At 44.1% G+C, this 24,134-nt stretch overlaps 1 protein-coding gene across 1 annotated transcript in view; it reads right to left on the reverse strand.

The window, feature by feature from the left end:
* The window catches only part of dnah9 (dynein, axonemal, heavy chain 9), a 127,410-nt gene that overhangs the window by 53,653 nt on the left and 49,623 nt on the right, over nt 1–24,134 (reverse strand). The window contains exons 46-52 of the mRNA XM_023993787.2: nt 18,545–18,706; nt 17,232–17,428; nt 16,841–17,003; nt 16,504–16,627; nt 14,573–14,715; nt 13,759–13,920; nt 13,337–13,570 (exon numbers count right to left, since the gene is read on the reverse strand). Coding sequence (XP_023849555.1) covers nt 13,337–13,570; nt 13,759–13,920; nt 14,573–14,715; nt 16,504–16,627; nt 16,841–17,003; nt 17,232–17,428; nt 18,545–18,706 — 1,185 coding nt within the window. The remainder of the gene's footprint in view (nt 1–13,336; nt 13,571–13,758; nt 13,921–14,572; nt 14,716–16,503; nt 16,628–16,840; nt 17,004–17,231; nt 17,429–18,544; nt 18,707–24,134) is intronic.

Consider the following 24,134-nt stretch of genomic DNA (forward strand, 5'->3'; position numbering starts at 1 on the left):
CTGGGTAAGGCTGTATGACTGTAACAGTTTGGTAAGGCTGTATGACTGTATTCTACCAGTAGGTAAGGCTGTATGGCTGTACTCTGTAGTAGTAAGGGGCTGTATGATTATACCAGTAGGTTAAGGCTGTATGGCTGTACTCTACCAGTGACTAGTAGTTAGGGCTGTGGTGATTGTACTAGTAGGTAAGCATGTGTGACTGTTACCAGTAAGTAGGGCTGTGTGACTGTACCAGTTGGTAAGGCTGTGTGACTGTACAGTAGGTAAGCGCTGTATGACTGTACAGTTAGGTACGCTGTGTGACTGTGCCAGTACTGTAGGTACGGCTGGTGTGACTGTACCAGTAGGTAAGGCTGTATGACTGTACTCTACAGATAGGTATGGATGTATGACTGTACTCTTACCAGTAGGTATGGCTGTATGCCTGTACTCTACCAGTAGGTAAAGCTGTATAGGTTGTAATCACCAGTATGCAAGGCTGTATGGCTGTCCTTTACCAGTAGATAAGGGGTAATGACTAGTTAGTTCTACCAGTAGGTAAGGCAGTATGACTGTAGTCTACTAGTAGGTAAGGCTGTATGACTGTATCTACCAGTAGGTAATGCTGTATATATGACTGTACAGTAGGTAAGCTGCTTGATGTAGTCTACCAGTAGGTGAAGGCTGTTGACTGTAACAGTTTGGTAAGGCTGTATGACTGTATTCTACCAGTAGGTAAGGCTGTATGGCTGTATTCTGCTAGTAGGTAAGGCTGTATGATTATCAGTAGGTAAGGCTGTATGGCTGTACTCTACCAGTGACTAGTAGTTAGGGCTGTGTGATTGTTACTAGTAGGTAAGCATGTGTGACTGTACCAGTAAGTAGGGGCTGTGTGACTGTACCAGTTGGTAAGGCTGTGTGACTGTACCAGTAGGTAAGGCTGTATGACGGTACAGTAGGTACGCCTGTGTGACTGTGCCAGTACTGTAGGTACGGCTGTGGCTGACTCAGTAGGTAAGGCTGTATGACTGTATCTCTACCAGTAGGTATGGATGTATGACTGTACTCTACCAGTAGGTATGGCTGTATGCCTGTACTCTACAGTAGGTAAAGCGTGATGGTTGTAATCCACCAGTATGAAGGCTGTATGGCTGTCCTTCTACCAGTAGATAAGGCAGTATGACTGTAGTCTACCAGTAGGTAAGGCAGTATGACTGTAGTCTACTAGTAGGTAGGCTGTATGACTGTAGTCTACCAGTAGGTAATGCTGTATGAACTGTACAGTAGGTAAGGCTTATGACTGAACCAGTTGTAAGGCTGGTATGACTGTAACAGTTGGTAAGGCTGTTGTATGACTGTACTAGAAGGCTGTATGACTGTACTAGTAGGTAAGGCTGTATGACTTACCAGCAGGTAAGCTGTATGGCTGTATTCTACCAGATGAGTAAGACGTGTATGGCTGTACTCTACCAGTAGGTAAGGCTGTATGACTGTACCAGTATGTAAGGCTATATGGACTATAGCAGTAGGTAAGGCTGTATGACCGTACCAGTAAGTAACGCTGCATGACTGTACTTTACCAGTAGGTAAAGCTGCATGGGCTGTACTCTACCAGCAGGTAAGGCTGTATGACTGTACTCTACCAGCAGGTAAGACTGTACTCTACCTGTATGTAAGGCTATATTGACTGTAGCAGTAGTTAAGGCTGTATGACGTACAGTAAGTAACGCTGCATGCTGTACTTACCAGCAGGTAAGGCTGTATGACTGTACTCTACCAGTAGGTAGACTGGTACTCTACCAGTAGGTAATACTGTACTCTACCTGTAGATAGGGCTGTATGACTGTACTCTACCTAGCAGGTAAGATGTCTACCTGTAGATAGGGCTGTATGACTGTACTCTACCAGTAGGTAAGACTGTACTCTACCTGGTAGATAGGGCTGTATGACTGTACTCTACCAGCAGGTAAGACTGTACTCTACCTGTATGTAAGGCTATATGACTGTAGCAGTAGTTAAGGCTGTATGACCGTACCAGTAAGTAACGCTGCTGATGGCTGTACTCTACCAGCAGGTCAGGCTGTATGACTGTACTCTACCAGTAGGTAAGACTGTACTCTACCTGTAGATAGGGCTGTATGGCCTTGAGGCAGGACTCTGGGATGTTCTGCTTGTTGAAATGGACCAGGGAGTCCAGGAAGGCATCTACTTTGGCCATCATCACCTTGGCAGCCTTCCAACTACGGTCCTTAGGAACCCGGCCACCGGCCATCAGAACCATGACCGCAGCGGTCACGTTGGTCACAGCCACCACAGGAGAACCAAAGGACTTCTAGCTCCGTCAGGTTGTTCTGGAGGGGAGAGATGGAGGGAAGGAAGAATGGATTGAAATAGAGAGTGCATTTGGAGGACATCCGCTTGACCAGGCTATTATGAAAAATGAGAAGGAGGGATAGAGGCAATGACAGATTAAAACTGGAATGCACTTGAAGGACTTCCCCTCTGCCAGGTTATTCAGTGCAAAGGGAAGGATGAATAAAAAAAAGACGAAAAACTGGATTTCATTCAAAGGACTACGTTACATTTATATGATATTTTAGTAATTTAACAGGTGCTCTTATCCAGAGTGACTCACAGTTAGTGCAATTCATCTTAAGATAGGGGCGACAACCACATACTGTATCACAGTAAATACACTTTTCATAAAGTAGGTATCAGCAATTAATCAGCAGTTCAGTCAGGGCATTCTAGAAAAAAAGTAGGTTTATAAAAATAGGACAGTTTGCTGACTTTTGAGAAGAAGAAGAAGAGACAACAGGGATTACTAATTGGAGTCTTTAGAGGGTAGCCTAGCTGGAGCTAGCTGGGAAGAGATGTCCGTTATGGTTGGGTGAACACAGAACACCTTAATCACTCAGGTGCTTAGTGGAATCCCACAGCTCTCTCATATAAAACCCACAGAGAACGGCTACAGGGCTGATAGTAAGAGACCGCTGGACATTGAGCCGTGAATATTTAGTACATTTTTGGAGGAAAATACCATAATTCCAGATCAAATCTGATATAGTGGAAATGAAACAATGAGTATCAAACGGTGAGTGTGTTGTGTGTGCATGCATGTGTGTGCACCTTTGAGAGTGTTAAGGGCCTCCTGTGCTCTATGAGGCTGGGTTCAGCTTGCCAGATCCTTCTCACAGTCTCTCTGTTTCCCTGTGACCACCACCGCTATGTCCGCCACCTTCTCTTCCTTCCTCCGCCACAGTCTTCTCTTTAGACACCTGGTCATGGATCAAAAGAAAAAGGATGTAGGAATTATTGAGTATGCAGCAATGTCTCACAAAGTCTCAAAGTGATTCACAAGAATGCTTTAGAAAATGTGGATTGCAATATCCAGAGCTCAAAGCACTTGACAATACATTGTTGGGGAATTATGGGGAACTCGACCCCCCCCCCCCCCCCCCCACCACCAATGTTTAACAGTATCACCCACCTTCTCTGTTTCCACACCGACTCCTGGATCAGCCTATCAGCATCTTCGTTCTTCTGCTTGAGCTCCACCTCCTGGGCGGCCAGCTTGGCCTTTAGGTCGCCACCTATCACAGGAGAGAATAGGAGAGGGCAGGTCATGGTTGAGGTTTGGTTGATTCTTCTATGTGTGTTTGTGACCGGTGGAGAGCAGAGTATCACATGCCTTATATGAGATCTGTGATGACAGGAAGGCTGTATTGGTGATCATTTGCACGCTGATAACGTATTATAAGTAGAAATCAACATATACAGTGGGGAGAACAAGTATTTGAACACTGCCGATTTTGCAGTTTTCCTACTTACAAAGCATGTAGAGGTCTGTAATTTTTATCATAGGTACACTTCAACTGTGAGAGACGGAATGTAAAACAAAATCCAGAAAACATACTATTGTATGATTTTAAGATATTAATTTGCATTTTATTGCATGACATAAGTATTTGATCACCTACCAACCAGTAAGAATTCCGGCTCTCACAGACCTGTTAGTTTTCTTTTAAGAAGCCCTCCTGTTCTTCCACTCATTACCTGTATTAACTCACCAGTTTGAACTCGTTACCTGTATAAAAACACCTGTCCACACACTCAATCCAACAGACTCCAACCTCTCCACAATGGCCAAGACCAGAGAGCTGTTGTAAGGACATCAGGGATACAATTGTAGACCTGCACAAGGCTGGGATGTGCTACAGGACAATAGGCAAGCAGCTTGGTGAGAAGGCAACAACTGTTGGCGCAATTATTAGAAATGGAAGAAGTTCAAGATGACGGTCAATCACCCTCGGTCTGGGGCTCCATGCAAGATCTCACCTCGTGGGCATCAATGATTATGAGGAAGGTGAGGATGAGCCCAGAACTACACGGCAGACCTGGTCAATGACCTGAAGAGAGCTGGGACCACAGTCTCAAAGAAATTCATTAGTAACACACTACGCCGTCATGGATTAAAATCCTGCAGCGCACGCAAGGTCCCTGCTCAAGCCAGCGCATGTCCAGGCCCGTCTGAAGTTTGCCAATGACTATCTGGATGATCCAGAGAGAGGAATGGAGAAAGGTCATGTGGTCTGATGAGAACAAAATAGAGCTTTTTGGTCTAAACTCCACTCGCCGTGTTTGGGGAAGAAGAAGGATGAGTACAACCCCAAGAACACCATCCCAACGTGAAGCACGAGGTGGAAACATCATTCTTTGGGGAGCTTTTCTGCAAAGGGGACAGGACGACTGCACGTATTAAGGGAGGATGGATGGGGCCATGTATCGCGAGATCTTGGCCAACACCTCCTTCCCTCAGTAAGAGCATTGAAGATGGGTCGTGGCTGGTCTTCCAGCATGAACAACGACCCGAAACACACAGCCAGGGCAACTAAGGAGTGGCTCCGTAAGAAGCATCTCAAGTCCTGGAGTGCCTAGCCAGTCTCCAGACCTGAACCAATAGAAAATCTTTGGAGGGAGCTGAAAGTCCGTATTGCCCAGCGACAGCCCCAAAACCTGAAGGATCTGGAGAAGGTCTGTATAGAGGAGTGGGCAAATCCTGCTGCAGTGTGTGCAAACCTGGTCAAGAACTACAGGAAACGTATGATCTCTGTAATTGCAAACAAAGGTTTCTGTACCAAATATTAAGTTCTGCTTTTCTGATGTATCAAATACTTATGTCATGCAATAAAATGCAAATTCATACTTAAAAATCATACAATGTGATTTTCTGGATTTTTGTTTTAGATTCCGTCTCTCACAGTTGAAGTGTACCTATGATAAAAATTACAGACCTCTATATGCTTTGTAAGTAGGAAAACCTGCAAAATCGGAGTGTATCAAATACTTGTTCTTCCCCACTGTACGTATATTACACACACACAAAATGAATCTGTTATAGACTAATATAATCTCTGATGTGTGTTTTTACAGGACCAAACATTTTTAAGACCCAAACCTCAGAACAGACATCATTCTATCATTCATATAATCTTGATCTATTACATTTTTWAAAATCTATGATTTTCTCAAAGCAGAGAAATGGACAAAAAGGGGACACAAATGGAGAGATAACATGTACACTACTGTTCAAAAGTTTGGGTTCGCTTAGAAATGTCCTTGTTTTTGAAAGAAAAGCACATTTTTTGTCCATTAAAATAACATCAAATTGATCAGCCTCTCTACACTGGCTTCCTGTTAAGGCAAGGGCTGATTTCAAGGTTTTACTGCTAACCTACAAAGCATTACATGGCCTTGCTCCTACCTATCTTTCTGATTTGGTCCTGCCGTACATACCTACACGTACACTACGGTCAGAAGACGCAGGCCTCCTTATTGTCCCTAGAATTTCTAAGCAAACAGCTGGAGGCAGGGCTTTCTCCTATAGAGCTCAATTTTTATGGAATGGTCTGCCTACCCATGTGAGAGACACAGACTCAGTCTCAACCTTTGTCTTTATTGAAGACTCATCTCTTCAGTGGGTCATATGATTGAGTGTCTGGCCCAGGAGTGTGAAGGTGAACGGAAAGGCACTGGAGCAACGAACCGCCCTTGCTGTCTCTGCCTGGCCGGTTCCCCTCTCTCCACTGGGATTCTTTGCCTATAACCCTATTACAGGGGCTGAATCACTGGCTTACTGGTGCTCTTCCATGCCGTCCCTCGGAGGGGTGCGTCACTTGAGTGGGTTGAGTCACTGACGTGATCTTCCTGTCCGGGTTGGCACCTCCCCATGGGTTGTGCCGTGGCGGAGATCTTTGTGGGCTATACTTGGCCTTGTCTCAGGATGGTAAGTTGGTGGTTGAAGATATCCCTCTAATGGTGTGGGGGCTGTGCTTTGGTAAAGTGGGTGGGGTTGTATCCTGCCTGTTTGGCCCTGTCCGGGGGTATCGTCGGATGGGGCCACAGTGTCTCCCGACCCCTACTGTCTCAGCCTCCAGTGTTTATGCTGCAGTAGTTTATGTGTCGGGGGGCTATGGTCAGTCTGTTATATCTGGAGTATTTCTCCTGTCTTATCTGGTGTCCTGTGTGAATTTTAGTATGCTSTCTCTGATCTCTCTTTCTTTCTTTCTCTTTTTCTCCCTTTCTTTCTTTCGTTCTCTCTCTCGGAGGACCTGAGCCCTAGGACCATGCCTCAGGACTACCTGGCCTGATGACTCCTTGCTGTCCCCAGTCCACCTGGCCGTGCTGCTGCTCCAGTTTCAACTGTTCTGCCTGCGGCTATGGAACCCTGACCTGTTCACCGGACGTGCTACCTGTCCCATACCTGCTGTTTTCAACTCTCTAGAGACAGCAGGAGTAGTAGAGATACTCTGAATGATCGGCTATGAAAAGCCAACTGACATTTATCAGCTCTGAGTTGCTGACCTGTTGCCCTCGACACCACTGTGATTATTATTATTTGACCGCTGGTCATCTTTGAACATTTGAACATTTGGCCATGGTTCTGTTATAATCTCCACCTGGCACAGCCGAAGAGGAACTGGCCACCCCATAGCCTGGTTCCCTCTCTAGGTTTCTTCCTAGATTCTGGCCTTTCTAGGGAGTTTTTCCTAGCCACCGTGCTTCTACACCTACATTGCTTGCTGTTTGGGGTTTAGTTGGGTTTCTCTACAGCACTTTGTGACATCAGCTGATTGTAGAAGGTCTTAATTAATAAATAATGTGATTGATTGACAGAATATGTAGTGTAGACATTGTTTGTTGTAAATTACAATTGTAGCTGAAATGGCGATTTTGTATGAAATATTTACATAGGCGTACAGAGGCCATTATCAGCAACCATCACTCCTGTGTTCCAATGGCACGGTTGTGTTAGCTAATCAAGTTTTCATTTAAAAGGCTAATTGATCATTAGAAAACCATTTGCAATTAGGTTAGCACAGCTGAAAATGGTTGTGCTGTTAAAGAAGGAATAAAACTGCCTTCTTCAGACTAGTTGAGTATCTGGAGTATCAGCATTTTGTGGTTTGATTACAGGCTCAAAATGGCCAGAAACCAAGACTTTCTTCTGAAACTCGTCAGTCTATTCTTGTTCTGAGAAAGAAGGCTATTCCATGCGAAAGATTGCCAAGAACTTAAGATCTCGTACAACGCTGTGTAATACTCCCTTCACAGAACAGCGCAAACTGTTCTAACCAGAATAGAAAGAGGAGTGGGAGGCCCCGGTGCACAACTGAGAAAGAGGACAAGTACATTAGAGTGTTTAGTTTGAGAAACACACGCCTACAAGTCCTCAAATGGCAGCTTCATTAAATAGTATTCGCAAAACACCAGTCTCAACGTCAACGATGAAGAGGCAACTCTGGATGCTGGCCTTCTAGGCAGAGGTCCTCTGTCAGTGTCTGTGTTCTTTTGCCCATCTTAATCTTTTATTTTTATTGGCCAGTCTGAGATATGGCTTTTTCTTTGCAACTCTGCCTAGAAGGCCAGAATGCAGAGTTTTCTCAGAACACGAATAGACAAAGAAAGTTATTTGTTTCTGGCCATTTTGAGCCTGTAATCGCTAGTCTAAAGAAGGCCAGTTTTCTTTGCTTCTGTTTCTCGACTATACACTCTAATGTACTTGTCCTCTTGCTCAGTTGTTGCTTCTTTAATCAGACAACAGTTTCAGCTGTGCTAACATAATTGCAAAAGGGTTTTCTAATGATCAATTAGCCTTTTAATGATAAACTTGGATTAGCTACACACAACATGCATTGGAACACAGGAGTGATGGTTGCTGATAATGGGCCTCTGTACGCATATGTAGATATTCCATACAAAATCAGCCGTTTCCAGCTACAATAGTCATTTACAACATTAACAATGTCAACACTGTATTTCTGATCAATTTGATGTTATTTTAATGGACAAAAAATGTGCTTTTCTTTCAAAATCAAGGACATTTCTAAGTGACCCCAAACTTTTGAACGGTAGTGTATACAGTTGGGAGTCAGAAGTTTATATACACCTTAGCCAAATACATTTAAACTCCGTTTTTCACAATTCCTAAATGTAATCCTTGTAAAAATTCCCTGTTTAGGTCACTTAGGATCATCACTTTATTTTAAGAATGCGAAATGTCAGAATAATAGCAGAGAAAGATGATTTATTTGAGCTTTTATTTCTTTCACATCCATTCCCAGTGGGTCAGACGTTAACATACACTCAATTAGTATTTAGTAGCATTGCCTTTAATTGTTTACTTGGGTCAAACGGACACCTTCCACAAGCTTCCCACAATAAGTTGGGTGAATTTTGGCCCATTCCTCCTGACAGAGCTGGTGTAACCGAGTCAGGTTTGAAACCTCCTTGCTCGCACACGCTTTTTCAGTTCTGCCCACAAATTTTCTATGGGATTGAGGTCAGGGCTTTGTGATGGCCACTCCAATACCTTGACTTTGTTGTCCTTAAGCCATTTTGCCACAACTTTGGAAGTATGCTTGGGGTCATTGTCCATTTGGAAGACCCATTTGTGCCAGCTTTACTTCCTGACTGATGTCTTGAGATGTTGCTTCAATATATCCACATAATTTTCCTCCCTCACGATGCCATCTATTTTGTTAAGTGCACCTGTCCCTCCTGCAGCAAAGCACCCCACAACATGATGCTGCCACCCCCGTGCTTCACGGTTGAGATGGTGTTCTTCACCTTGCAAACCTTCCCCTTTTCCCTCCAAACATAACAATGGTCATTATGGCCAAACAGTTCTATTTTTGTTTCATCAGACCAGAGGACTTTTCTCCAAATAGTACGATCTTTGTCCCCATGTGCAGTTGCAAACCATAGTCTGGCTTTTTTATGGCGGTTTTGGAGCAGTGGCTTCTTCCTTGCTGAACGGCCTTTCAGGTTATGTCAATATAGGACTCGTTTTACTGTGGATATAGTACTTTGTACCGGTTTCCTCCAGCATCTTCACAAGGTCTTTTGCTGTTGTTTCTGGGATTGATTTGCACTTTTCGCACCAAAGTAATTCATCTCTAGGAGACAGAATGCGTCTCCTTCCTGAGCGGTATGATGGCTGCGTGGTCCCATGATGTTTATACTTGCTCTATTGTTTGTACAGATGAACGCGGTACCTTCAGGGGTTTGGAAATTGCTCCCAAGGATGAACCAGACTTGTGGAGGTCTACAATTTTTTTTCTGAGGTCTTGGCTGACTTCTTTTGATTTTCCAATGATGTCAAGCAAAGAGGCACTGAGTTTGAAGGTAGGCCTGGAAATTATCCACAGGTACACCTCCAATTGACTCAAATTATGTCAATTAGCCTATCAGAGCTTCTAAAGCCATGCATCATTTTCTGGAATTGTCCAAGCTGTTTAAAGGCACAGTCAACTTAGTGTATGTAAACTTCTGACCCACTGAATTGTGATACAGTGAACAATAAGTTAAATAATCTGTCTGTAAACAATTGATGGAAATATTACTTGTGTCAGGCACAAAGTAGATGTCCTAACTGACTTGCCAAAACTATAGTTTGTTAACAAGAAATGTGTGGAGTGGTTGAAAAACAAGTTTTAATGACTCCAACATAAGTGTATGTACTTCCGACTTCAACTGTATCTACTGGATAATTTAATAGCGTTAGGCACTAGAACTGTAATCAGACACACACAGACAGACACACACACACATGCATGCATGCAGGTACAAACACACACTCATGCCACACACACACACACACACACCACCACAACACACACACACATCACCACCACACCACACACACACACACCATCATGCCACACCACACACTCATGCACACATATGCACACACCCACCCACACACCTTATGCCACACACACACACATACACACACACACACACACACACACACACACACACTACACTCATCCACACACCACACACACACACACACATGCCACACACACACACTCATCACACACACATACACACACACTCATGCACACATATACACACACACCACTTATGCCACACACACACTTATGCCACACACCACTTATGCACACACACACACACACACACACACACACACACACACACCACACACACACACACACACACACCACACACACACACACACACACACACACACACACCAAACACAAATGAAAACCTGAAACACACAATTCCAACAGAATGCGTGCATGTTTCTACATTACCATCTGACTTCGTCAAAATGTTGCACAGGGGAAATAAAACAGAGTGATTTTTGTTGTTCTTTGAGATAATTAACTAAACATGATGTGAGAGAGCTGAGGGTGTTGTGTAGAAGATGTCTCTGTTGGGTCCTGATGAAATCAACCCAGACAGAACCTGACGAGCACCGAGTGAGCCATCAGAGTGATGGGTGAGAGGGGGGAGATGGAGGGAATGAGAGGGAGAGAAAGAGAGAGAGAGAGAGACAGAGAGGGATGGAGAGAGCGAGAGAGAGAGAGAGACAGAGAGAGAGATAGATGGATGGATGGCGAGAGAGAGATAACTAATTGCTGTGAGACATGGCTGTGAGATAAACAGTGAAATCGCTCTACATTTGGACAGCTCTCTAAATACATGTAAACACGTACCACTGTGTATGGGACTATCTAACACCCACACATAATACCCTAGCTTCTAGACAGGGTGTATTGTCTTTATCAATTAAAATCTGTATAACTGCCTTACCGCCCTCCCTCTATGGAAGATGAAATTCTGTCCACGTGGATCTAAACAAACCTAAAGTTATTTCCAAGATCTAATTTACAGGAGAGCAGGTATTTTCCCCTACAGCACCATAACCAGTTCATCAGACTGGGAGTCTGGGACCGATACACTAGAACTCATCAGATCATGTTATCAGAACAGCGACACGTGGTTGAAAAAGCAGAACTATTTTCCCTTKATCATTAAAGGCCTAGTGCAGTTGAAATTACGTMTTGCCTGTGTTTTCTATAATATTGTACAACAGCTAYTGAAACTAACACTGTACAAGTGTGAAAAAAATTGGATCAGTGTTGTTTCCTGATAGTTGCTGGTTGAAAATACAATCTACAACTTAATTGTRACCTAGAAAGGATTTGATATTGATATATAAAAACGGCTGCATTGGGCCTTTAAATCATTTTTATATATAACCTCCTATTTTTCCTTTCTCTGGCTCCCTGTCAGGGATCTGTGGATGAGGGTAGATTGGAGGTTAGAACCCTCACATTTACACGACTGGAGATGAGACATTAGCCTCCCACAGCGATTAGTGTCAGAGAGACAAAAGAAGAGGAGGAGGTGTGTATATGTGTGTGTGTGTGTGTTGTGTGTGTAGAGTTCATTATAAAGAGTATAAGAGCACTGTTCGCCCACGCAACTCCACACTGATAGAGGCAGGTCTAGGAGCCACACACACACACACACACAAACACACACACACACACACACACAGACACACACGTGTATGTGCATGTGCATGTGTGTGTGTAGCGCAAGAACTCATCTCCCCTGATCCGCTCCCAGATACATCCTGTGGTATCAGCGCATCTCAGCTCCAACCCACTCGCTCTCCTCTCATTAAAACACTATTAACACTCATCATCCAAGATGGCTGCCGCAAAAACAGACCAAAATCCAGACCAGAGGAGCTGAATACAGCCCACAGAAATCCCTTGAATATGTTCTCTGGGGAGCCGATGAGTCATTTTCAGCCTCATCTCCCCGCTTTAACCCCTGCAACCTTGTTTATTGTTGTTTACCAGACAGCCGATCTCTGACTTTCTGAATTAAGTGTTGATGTTACAAAACAAGTACATTTATTGCAAGAGGCTTGTCAGAGGGACGTGAACACATATAGAAAGAGCATTAATGAAGCCTGTTGTAAAAGGGGTCAGGGGGTGGAACTGTAATGAACAGTCAACGCAATTACAGGGTAAGTATGTACTGTAATGTATGTATGTGACCTGCTGGTGACACATTGTAATGCATTAATGCTATTCACGTTGGAGGGTGTGTGTGTGTCACCAACACTATAATTAGACTCTCCTGCGTGTGGGACTCGCTGATGTGTTCATGTCCCTTCAAGTGTTGAATCAGTGAACATACACTGAGTGTACAAAACATTAGGAACACCTAACCTAATATTGAGTTGCACCCCCATTTGCCCTCAGGACAGCCTCAATTTGTTGATGACTCTACAAGGTGTCAAAAGCGTTCCACAGGGATGCTGGCCTATGCTGACTCCAATACCTCTCACAGTTGTGTCAAGTTGTCTGGATGTCCTTTGGGTGGTGGGCTATTCTTGATACACACYGGAAACTGTTGAGCTGAAAAACCCAGCAGCGTTGCAGTTCTTGACACACTCAAACCGGTGCGCCTGGCACCTACTACCATACCCCGTTCAAAGGCACTTAAATCTTTTGTCTTGCCCATTCACCCTCTGAATGGCACATATGCACAATCCATGTCTCAATTGTCTCAAGGCTTAAAAATCCTTCTTTAACCTGTCTCCTCCCCTTCYTCTACACRGATTGAAGTGGATTTAAGAAGTGACATCAATAAGGGATCATAACTTTCACCTGGATTCACCTGGTCTATGTCATGGAAAGAGCATGTTTTGTACACTCAGTGTACAGTTCAGTACATGAAAAACATGAACGCATAAAGGTACTTATACAGGCATCAGCGTCAACTTGGTAAGGGCCTGTATGGAGGAGCACAGGTTGAGGTACTGTTGGGCTTCAGGTGAGTTAAAGGAAACATGTGAATACAGAGGAGGTAAGGTGAGAGAATATATGGAGTATATTTTTACCTGAGCGGAGGGGCTGTTGAGTTTCTACAGGCCGTTCTCCAGCCTCTCCATCTTGGTGGTTATAAGGTGAAGAAGAGGCCGGTACAGTAGGTTAAGTTAGAATAAAGTAAGGTAAGGTCTGACCTGAGCGGACGTGCTGTTGAGTTTCTGTAGGCCGTTCTCCAGGCGTTCCATCTTCATGGTGAGATCTCTGCTCTTATTGGCCAGCAGGCTTTGGTACAGCTTGATCTGCTCCAGGAAGGACTTGGGCGTGGTGTAGTTATAGCGCCTCTCATTGGACAGGTACTCCTTGGAGGTGTGGTTCACACTGACGTGGACGTAGGCCATGAACTTACTCACTGACTCCTTCAGCTCCGGCTGGGAGGACAACAGAGGTAGAGTCTTAGAGGTTTTATTGTGGATGATGATTACGAAAGAGAGGGAGAGAGAATGAGAGAGAAAGAAAAGTGTGAGAGAGAAAGAGAGAAACATAGAGAGCGAGAATGAGAGAGATAGAGTGGGAAAGAAAAGTGTGAGAGACAAAGWGAGAGAAGGAGAGATCTCACTTCAATATTGTCGACCTCTTGTAGGAACTTGAGGCTGACAGACTCCAGCGCCTCCTGTGGCCACTCATGGAACCAGTCAATGGCTGTACAGTTAACCACAGCTGGGAACTTCCTGCTACGCACCCTCAACTTACTGCCCACTGGAGAAAAGCACAGGGCCACCTACACACACAGAGAAACACATACACATACCATCAGCCCACTGCCCCCAGGGGAGAAACACACAGCCACCTACCTAGCACAGGGATGAGGAATCCAGCTGTATGTGTTTATGTGCGTGCCTGTGTGTATGTGTGTCCACCTTTGTATTTGTGTGTGTGTGTGTGTGTTTGTGTATATGTGTGTGATCCAGCCTCTCTAAACACCGACCAATGGGACGCTACTACCCTAATTTATTCTGCTCCAAACCTCATCATAATAATAATACTGCTAACCCCTGGCCTGACGCTTTCCCTCAGACAACAGGGTATAGTGGTGGCACGATCTCATCAGGACTGTAGTCACACAGAGAGAAATGCTGGCCTACAGTTCATACCCAAACTAAAGCTCTCACAGCAATATAATAAGACTAGACCTTACTAAAAAAAATGTATCTGAAAAATGTCATGAACCTCTGAATAATATAATCTCTATGGTCTGACACAGGAGGTGGTAACAACTCAAAAGGCAAAGCTGGTTACAAAAACCTGTTTACAACCACTTCTAGACCAGTTTCATTTGAATTATTATTATTAACGTTTCTCAACTTCTTACACCGAGAGAGATATGAAATTCAAAGAAACGCTCCATGTCCCTGAACAAGACCGTTTGTCACCTTGAGCTGCCTGCGGACTCGATCGATGAAGAACTTCCAGCAGTTTTCCCGGGTGTCCATCATTCCAAGTCCTCGCACCTCGTTCCTGACGCTCCCGATGATGTTCTCCACCTCGTCATCGGGGAACAGGTCAGGAATCTCACCTGGGATAGAATATTCACATCACACAGAGACATGGTGGGTAACGTACAGTCCTGGGGGGCTACTGTGTATGCAGGTTTCTGTTCCAGACCATTACTAACATGTCACAATTTGACTACGTGGAAATGTACATTTCTAAGCGCAAGTGCCATAGATGCTACCTGTGCATCCCACATATAGGGTAACATATTGGAACACTCACATGTTGTTGAAGTATCTAAACCAATGGGGATCTCACCGATCATATAACATTCAGGCCTAAACCAATAGGGAGCTCACCTACAATAGAACGTTCAGAAGCTTAAAACCAATGGGATCTCACCGATCATATTAACATTCAGGCCTAAACCAATAGGGAGCTCACCTACAATAGAACATGAACCAGATCTAAACCAATAGGAGCTAGGGCTCACCTACAATTAGAACATTCAGATCTAAACCAATAGGAGCTCACCTACAATAGAGACAGTTCAGATCTAAACCAATAGGGAGCTCACCTACAAATAGAACATTCAGATCTAAACCAATAGGAGCTCACCCGTACAATAGAACATTCAGATCTAAACCAATAGGGAGCTCACCACTACAATAGACATTCAGATCTAAACCAATAGGAGCTCACCTACATAGACATTCAGATCTAACCAATAGGGAGCTCACCTTCAATAGAACATTCAGATCTAAACCATAAGGAGCTCACCTACAATAGAACATTCAGATCTAAACCAATAGGGAGCTCACCTACAATAGAACGTTCAGATCTAAACCAATAGGAAGCTCACCTACAATAGAACATTCAGATCTAAACCAATAGGGAGCTCACCTACAATAGAACATTCAGATCTTAAACCAATAGGGAGCTCACCTACAATAGGACGTCAGATCTAAAAACCAATAAGGAGCTCACCTACAATAGAACATTCAGATCTAAACCAATAGGGAGCTCACCTACAATAGAACGTTCAGATCTAAACCAATAGGGAGCTCACCTACAATAGAACGTTCAGATCGATATTACAACAACAAAAAAGTTACTTCAAACAACGAACACTGTTTTCCCCCTTTGTATAATTGCACATCACTTCATGCGGGATAGAAGAGCAGAATAGGTCCTGCAAATGTCTTTTTACCATGCTGGGTGCTTTATCAACAAAACAATAACAGAATGTGCTGGGGCGAACAGTGGCACTGTTTCCTCTAACGCAGAAGGGGTGTAAACAGGAGGTAGTGACAGGCGAGGGTCCTAGTGACTGGATGACTCACATCKCTGATTTACGGTGAAGCTCTGAGCATTACTATTACAGTACTGCAACTCTCTGCGACTCACAGAGAGGAAGACAGAGAGGAGAAAAAAATCCTGTTTCTTTAGGTTTTTACTTCCATGTCTCCTCCTCATCCATCTGAATAATGGAATAGAATTGTAGTTTAGAGCTGACTTGTTAGTCTATCCYGAGGTGGACATTTGTGTTTGGCATCACCTCCAACAGTGATGCAGTAGCAGTGTTCCAGTACACTCACACAAAGCCATGGTAACTGGCTCTTCTTCTTTGTGAAAGGGAGAATTCTCCTCTCATTCATCTACATAGGCAGCTATTGGCAAGGCCAGATACAGTATATTGGAGCTCTTTATATATGGCTCTGGCTTCTCCTGCCCTACCTAATGCCAACAGAGTGACACATAGCCTTCTTTCCCAATGTCCCAGCCAACCCCAATGCCAACCCCCCTCCCCAATGTCCCAGCCAACCCCAATGCCAACCCCCCCTCCCCAATGTCCCCGTCCCAATCGTACCCGATGCCAAAAGATCGTTGACCAGAACGAGGAACTTCTCATCTGCCACCTGGGCATCAGTCATTAGCAGCACCGTGCCAACATTCTTCACGCCAGCTTTGATGTAGAGGGATGCCAGGTCAGTCTGATGGGGGGGGTGACAGGAGAGAGAGAGAGAGAGAGAGAAGTGTGGAGGGAGGGAGTGGAGAAGGGAGAGAGGGAGCATTTTGCTGGTCAGCTGCTAGACATAAGTTCCCAGTAGAACAGAATGGGGAACATTTGTAGTTTAAGTCATGCAATATGCAATGGTCTCGGTCAGTGCATGCAGGGGCGTGCGTGCGGGTGTGAGTGCGTGTACCTTGAGGTCAGGGATGCCGTAGCCTTTCCTGAGGGTGATTTGGAACACTTCCAGGTTGGAGATGAAGGCAGCCAATCGGGTGAGGCTCTGCTTGCCGCTGCCGCCCACGCCGACCAATAGAGCGTTACCACGTGGAGACTCCAGGATACGGTTGATACGGCAACTACAGGAGGGGGGAGAGAGAGAGGGAGGGGAATAAAGAGCAAGAGGGGAAAGAGAGAAGGACAAAAGCAGAGGTTTTAAGAAGCAATCGCCATTATTTACTGATGATACGGCATTAAAAGTGTTTCTCAGTTCATTTATTTTTTATTAGTGATATAGCAAAAGAGGGACTTATAATGGACCTATAATAAGTACATTAAAAAGCCAAATAGAGGTTTCTCCTTCCTACATGTGAGCCATAGCGTCTTCAAACAGAACCAGGTTGAGGACAGCGTTGACTTCGTTATAGCTGTCCAGCACCTCCAGTAGTGTTTTGTTGAGGGAGCTCCAGGACTGGACAGCCATGTACCGGGGCTCCCCCACCCCCGAGGCGAAGTGACAGAACATGTTCATCTCCCTGGCCTGCTCCAGCGTCTCCTCCATATCCTGAGGGGAGACACATTCTGTATGCATCCCAAATGGCCCCTTATTCCCTATTTAGCGCACTACTTTTGACCAGGGCCTGGGCTCTGGTTCAAAAGCAGTGCACTATATCGGGAATAGTGTGCCATTTAGGACAGAGCCTCAGTTACCTACAGTGGAACGCTTAAATGGAATCAGTCTGGACAGGGAGGAACTCAGCATTCAGCAAACAAAACATTTCCTGGAGTAGGCCACTCTGTGTTCACTTTTACTAGTTATGTTTAACACTTCAATTATTTATGATAGCAGGATGTTTCTAAACGTAGGCCTCTGTTTGAGGAAATGTACATTCCTACAGTGTATTCCCTAAGACTCAGTTCATCTGAGGGGAACTGTGATAACTTTCTCCTTTCTCCTGTCTCTATCTCATTAGAGAACACTTGAAAACGACTAGCTGACATGCCGGAACCGGAGCTTTATATTTTGGTGGTGTGTGTGTTCCCTCGCTGCAAAAAAGTGTGTGTGTGATCAACTTGTGTGTCTGTGTGTCTGCGTGCATTCCCCTGTGTGTGTAGGTGTCAGTTCCCTGGCTGTAAGCATGAACAGTGTGTTTGTGATAAAGTCAGGAGGGTAGGGAGTCAGGGCACAGCGGTCAGAAAACCATTAAAATGTTTTCCAATTTGCTGGGCTGGTGGCCCAGGCCCTGACAGTCAGACCCTTCTCCTGATTACTATTCTCTCCATTCCCCTCCTCTTCCCTCTCCTCGCTGCGCTGGTCACTGATGTCCGGCCTCCGACTCTGAGCAGGCTGTCTAATGATTTCCCCCCTCCACCTCTTGCTCCGTCTTCCTCTGCTGAACTTGGTAAAACTCTCTCCCCAACAGTGTGTATGTGTGTGTGTATGTGTGTGAGTCAGAGTGTGTTTGCATGCCTGTGTGTGAAGTGTGTGTGTGTGAAATGTGTGTGCCCGTGCTGGTGTCTGTGGGTCTACGTCCATGTGCGTGCCTGCGTGTGTGTGTGCCTGTGGGTGTGTGCCTGCGTGTGTGTGCCTGTGCGTGTGTGTAGGGGTGTACGTCCACGTGCTTGCCTGCGTGTGTGTCTCTATTTCTTTGGGTGTAACTTGGTAAAACTCTCTCCTTACCTCATAGAACTTTTTCACAGTGTCTGCCTGCAGCTTATCAAAGGCCTGTGTGTCTCTGTCCTCCACCATCTTGTCTCTGTAGACACGGTTGGACTCATGGAGGTAGATCTTCACCAGATCCACAGGACCCCTCAGACACTCACTGGTGCAGAACAGAATACCCTGGACAGGACAGGAGGCAGATAAAGTCAGGTTATACCGTAAAAAGGTAAGGTAAACGTGGGTAAGTCGATAACTGTTGGGGCTAAATGCTGGTAGAAAGGGAGTGAGAGAAAGTAAGACCAGGGGTTTATGTAAGTAAAAAAATTAATCAATGGGACTTCTTGGTTTGATTTCATGTATATATTCTGAGCAATCACTGTTTAAGAGACAAATATTTCATAAAAGTAAGACTATTTATCATACTTTTCTCTTCACAAGCTAAACCCTGGCATCTCCAACACGCTCCCAAATGAACTGAATGACATAAACTTCAGATCAATCAAATAATACCTTCCAACAGATGAATGTCTAACTAATCTAAGATGATATGCTTTGCTCTGGATGAGCTAAACACTAACATTGTCCCACAGGGGAAGACTAGAACTCATCCATGTCTCAGTGTAATCCCATCTCCTCTCCCAGCAGCTGTCCTAGCATGAGGAATAGGCCCGGTGAAGCTCCGGCACTGTTTGTCCCTTTCTGCGGCCCGTCACCGAGGGAGAAAAAACAAACTAACAGATGCTGTGTGCTCCAGGCAGCAGGACGTATGCAAATCAACGTCGTCATCATCACCTCGCGTGTTACAGCCAACTGAATCCGATCTGATGATGACTGTCGTAACGGAGTGCGTTGGAGGTGTCTGTGTAATATCTTCCTCTCCTTTTCCTCCAGTCATCCTTTGACAGCCCTCCCRKCCCCRCCCCCCCCCCCCCRCRRCCCCCCRATCATTGTCCACAGAAGAGAGGGATTGGGTATGAGTCAGAGCCTTCAGACTGTTCTCTCTGCTACCGATGCACCAAGTCTAGGACCAGCCTCTACCCCCAAGCCATAAGACTGCTAAACAGTTAGTTAAAATAGTTAACCAATAGCTAACTGGACTATCTGCATTAACCCTTCTTGCACTCTTTTGATTCATCAAATGCGCTGATGTTACTGTTTACTATCTATCCTGTTGCCTAGTCACTTTTTTCCAACCTACATGTACAAGTCAACCTCAATTACTGGTACCCCGTGTATATAGCCAAGTTATCGTTACTCATTGTGTATTTATTCCTTGTGCTATACTTTTTCTATTATTTATATATATATATATATATATATATATATAAATAATAGAAAAAGTATATATATATATATATATATATAATTTTCTCTCTGCATTATTGGGAAGTGCCCGTAAGTAAGCATTTCACTGCTAGTCTACAACTGTTGTTTACAAAGCATGTGACAAATACAATTTGATTTGATTTCGTCTGAGGCTTGTTTCCACTCCTCTCTGCCGACCAGTCGCTCTGGGTTCCAAACAATGCCTCTCCTCCTCCCTGGTTAACTACTACAGCTATCTCCAGCTCAGCGGACTGGGCTTTCTACGTTAGACAGACAGTACAATTAGGGTTGCACATTGGGGAATATTCAGAGGTGAAACTTTCCGTGGAAATTAACGGGAATTAATGGAAATATATGCACATTTATATTCATACCATTTAAATGTAGATGTTTTTTTGCATTGGATATATTTACTATGTCATATGGAGACAGAAACATAAACATTTTACCTTATCATAAGTAGACATAATTGCAAATTATGAAATCCTGACAATAGAAATAAAATAAAATATTTAGTTACGAATTGAACTTTAATTAAATGAGTTGACTCTTCACATGGAATGATTTCACTGAACAACAAAAGAAAGTGAATATTGAATGATCCCCATCACATCTCCCAAAAACGTTTTCAACATATTATCTGTAAAATGATAGTCTAGAAACTAAAGCTTTGGTTGTCTTCCTCTCAGACTTCCATGTCTTCTCCCTGGACCTCCTCAATGTCCAGCTCTTGAACATCAGACTCTGAGGCCTCATCTTCACTGTCACTTTCCAACCTTGTTGGGGATGGCTCGTTGTCAGGCTCAAAAAGCCTCAAATTTGCCCGGATGGCCACCAATTTTTCAACCCTTGTATTGGTCAACCTGTTGCGTGCTTTGGTGTGTGTGTGTTCCCAAACAAGGACCAGTTGCGCACTGAGGCGGCTGATGTTGGTGGGATTTAGAGGATGACGGATGCAACAGGGGAAAGAGCCTCAGATCCACAAAGTCCCTTCCACCAGGTGGCTGATGAGATACAGTATGTTGGCACGACTGCCATATTGCATCTCCATCCCAAAGCCCTTGCTTGGAAGTGTACTTCGCCAGATTGCCAAGAACCTTTCCCTCATCCGGGCCAAGGTGGCGAGACCTGGTAGTGATGACACCATAGGCCTTGTTGATCTCTGCACCAGACAGGATGCTCTTGCCAGCGTACTTGGGGTCCAACATGTACGCTGTGGCATGTATGGGCTTCAGGCAGAAGTCTTCACGCTTTTTGATGTATTTCAGAACAGCAGTTTCCTCTGCTTGGAGCAACAGTGAAGTGGGCAGGGCAGTACGGATTTCTTCTCTTACATCTGCAAGCAGTCTGAACATCAGACAGGGTGGCCTTGTCTCCGTAAATCCGCGCAATGGCTACTGCTACAGGTTTCAAGAGTTTCAGGCTGCTTACCACTCTCTCCCAAAATACATCCTCCAGGAGGATCCTCTTGATGGGGCTGTCCATATCGGCAGACTGTGATATGGCCATTTCTTGGAGAGACTCCTTCCCCTCCAGGAAACTGTCAAATATGATGACAACACCACCCCAACAAGTGTTGCTGGGCAGCATCAATGTGGTGCTCTTATTCTTCTCACTTTGCTTGGTGAGGTAGATTGCTGCTATAACTTGATGACCCTTCACATACCTAACCATTACCTTAGCTCTCTTGTAGAGGGTATCCATTGTTTTCAGTACCGTGYTGTCCTTGAGGAGCAGATTCAATGCATGAACAGCACAGCCAATGGGTGTGATGTGAGGGTAGGACTCCTCCACTTTAGACCAAGTAGCCTTCATGTTTCGCAGCATTGTCTGTCACCAGTGCAAGTACCTTCTGTGGTCTAAGGTCATTGATGACTGCCTTCAGCTCATCTGCAATGTAGAGACCGGTGTGTCTGTTGTCCCTTGTGTCTGTGCTCTTGTAGAATACTGGTTGAGGGGTGGAGATGATGTAGTTAATTATTATTTGCCCACGAACATTCGACCACCCATCAGAGATGATTGCAATACAGTCTTCTTTCTCTATGATTTTCTTGACCTTCACTTGAACTCTGTTGAACTCTGCATCCAGCAAATAAGTAGATAAAGCATGTCTGMTTGGAGGGGTGTATGCTGGGAAAAGAACATTCAGAAATCTCTTCCAATACGCATTGCCTGTGAGCATCAGAGGTGAACCAGTTGCATACACAGCAAGACATTCATCAGCATTTCTCTGACTACGTTCCTCCATAGAGTCAAAAAACGTCTGATTCCAGGAGGACCATGAGCTGTTGCTAACYATAAGGTGTCTGATTCATCATTTTCACTTCGAATAGAAGTAGAGGGTCTTTTGTCAGAGGTTGCTTGTCGTGAGCTTGAGGGAACTTTTTGCACTTGGCCAGATGATTCTGCATCTTTGTTGCATTCTTCACATATGATTTGGCACAGTATTTGCAGATGTACACAGCTTTTCCTTCTACATTAGCTGCAGTGAAATGTCTCCACACATCAGATTTTTTTGTGGCGTTTTCCTGTAAAGATTAGAAAAGTTAGATTAAACAACTCTTTTGTAAGATAAATGTTTTAAAATGAAACGTATGGAAATAGGTTAATTAACACTGCTCAGTTAGCAGGCTTAAGCAAGCTAAAACCCACATGGTAGCAAAAACTAACTAGCAGAAATTGTTAACAAATTAGAAATGATTTAAACACACTTTGCTGTAGGCTACTATTTACTAGTTAACAAAAAWTAATGTCTGCCATATACAATCTATTCACCCCACCCAGTATTGTAATCAAAACTTACCAGAAAGCATGTAGTCCTTGGCTCAGACATTGTAGTAGTGTTGGCTCAATAGCATCTCAGTAGTGTGCAAGATCTTGAGAATCATGTGATGGAAGAGTGCACTGCACATGTGATGGAAGAATGCACTGTGCATGCAGAGGGTTGCAATTCCATTGAATTGGGGATAGTTTAATCAAAATATTACACAAGACCTAGAATTGCCTTATGTGTATCTCACAAAAAAAGGTTCACTGTTATAAGCTAACGTTTTTGATGAATTTGGAAAATTTCTGGAAAAATGCTGGAAATATCCTGGAAAGTTTCTGACCCTTTGCAACCCTAAGTACAATACAGTAGATGGAGTTCTCTCTCCTAACCATGCTGACATAACTTTCTCTCATCTCTCCTGCTCTCTTTCCTCCTTTTCTGCTTCCCTCCTCCCCCTCTCCTACCCATCGCTCTTCTTCTACCTTGTTCTCTCATTCCCACTCTCCTTCTGTTCTACCACAGCTCATTTAGGGTGATGTTCGCCAGACAGATCCCTGTTATGCCCGCTGGCCATGTACAGCAGAAAAACAAACGATAGACAGCGTTCCTAACGGTCTGGTGCTGTGAAATGCAGTTCTCTCACAACACATCCCTATAGGAACATAGACTGTTTTTCTTGTCCTATTAGCAGGGATTTGGCTACTGGCATCTAGTTAACTATCAAACATCAACATGTCCCCATAGGATGATGGTGTTTCTGTCATCATATTAAGCTGGATCTGGCTTTGAGTTGTTGTCAGTGAAGTAACTATGAAAACTTGACAAACACTACCAAAGTGTTTAGTGATAGCCTTGTGGTTGTATTTCAATCAATAAGGGACGGAGAGAAACCAAAGAGTGACACAAAGAGGAGAGAGGAATACCGGAGAAAATAACTGATCATTTCTTGTGACATCAATTCAACCTTGTGACAACTACCTTGAGGAGTGTAATTATTGGAAAATATTAGGATTTCTGGTGAAGAGAAGAAAGGCTTACTACCTTGAATGTTGTCTGAACAGTTCTCTTGAAAATGTTGTAACAAAGTGTTTTCCCCCGTTAGGTTCCTCAGCTTGGTTTTCCTCATTAGAGCTGATGATAATGAGGCAGTAGTCGCCTTGGGCTGATTGTACCAGTGTTCCAGTGTTTACAAAGATACTAAACTAACTGCTGCTTCATTAAAAGTCACCAAACTAATTTTCCTTAGGTAAACCTCTTCAGAAAGAATCCACATTTCGCAAATTTTWATGAACACAAGAGGACAGCAAAATTGCAATAGAATAAATACTATGACGTAATGGTAAGCACCAACACAATAGGACCTGCGTGGCTATTGCGCTAAAGATACTTACTAGTCCTCACTTCGTCTGACTAGCTATTTCAAATAACAAGTTTGGGACACACAATATGTCTGAAGACACTAAGACGATTTGTAAACTTCCAGGAGCTTAATTTGTAAATTAAAGAACTTTC

Source organism: Salvelinus sp. IW2-2015, linkage group LG8, assembly GCF_002910315.2.
Source record: "Salvelinus sp. IW2-2015 linkage group LG8, ASM291031v2, whole genome shotgun sequence".
NCBI lineage: Eukaryota > Metazoa > Chordata > Actinopteri > Salmoniformes > Salmonidae > Salvelinus > Salvelinus sp. IW2-2015.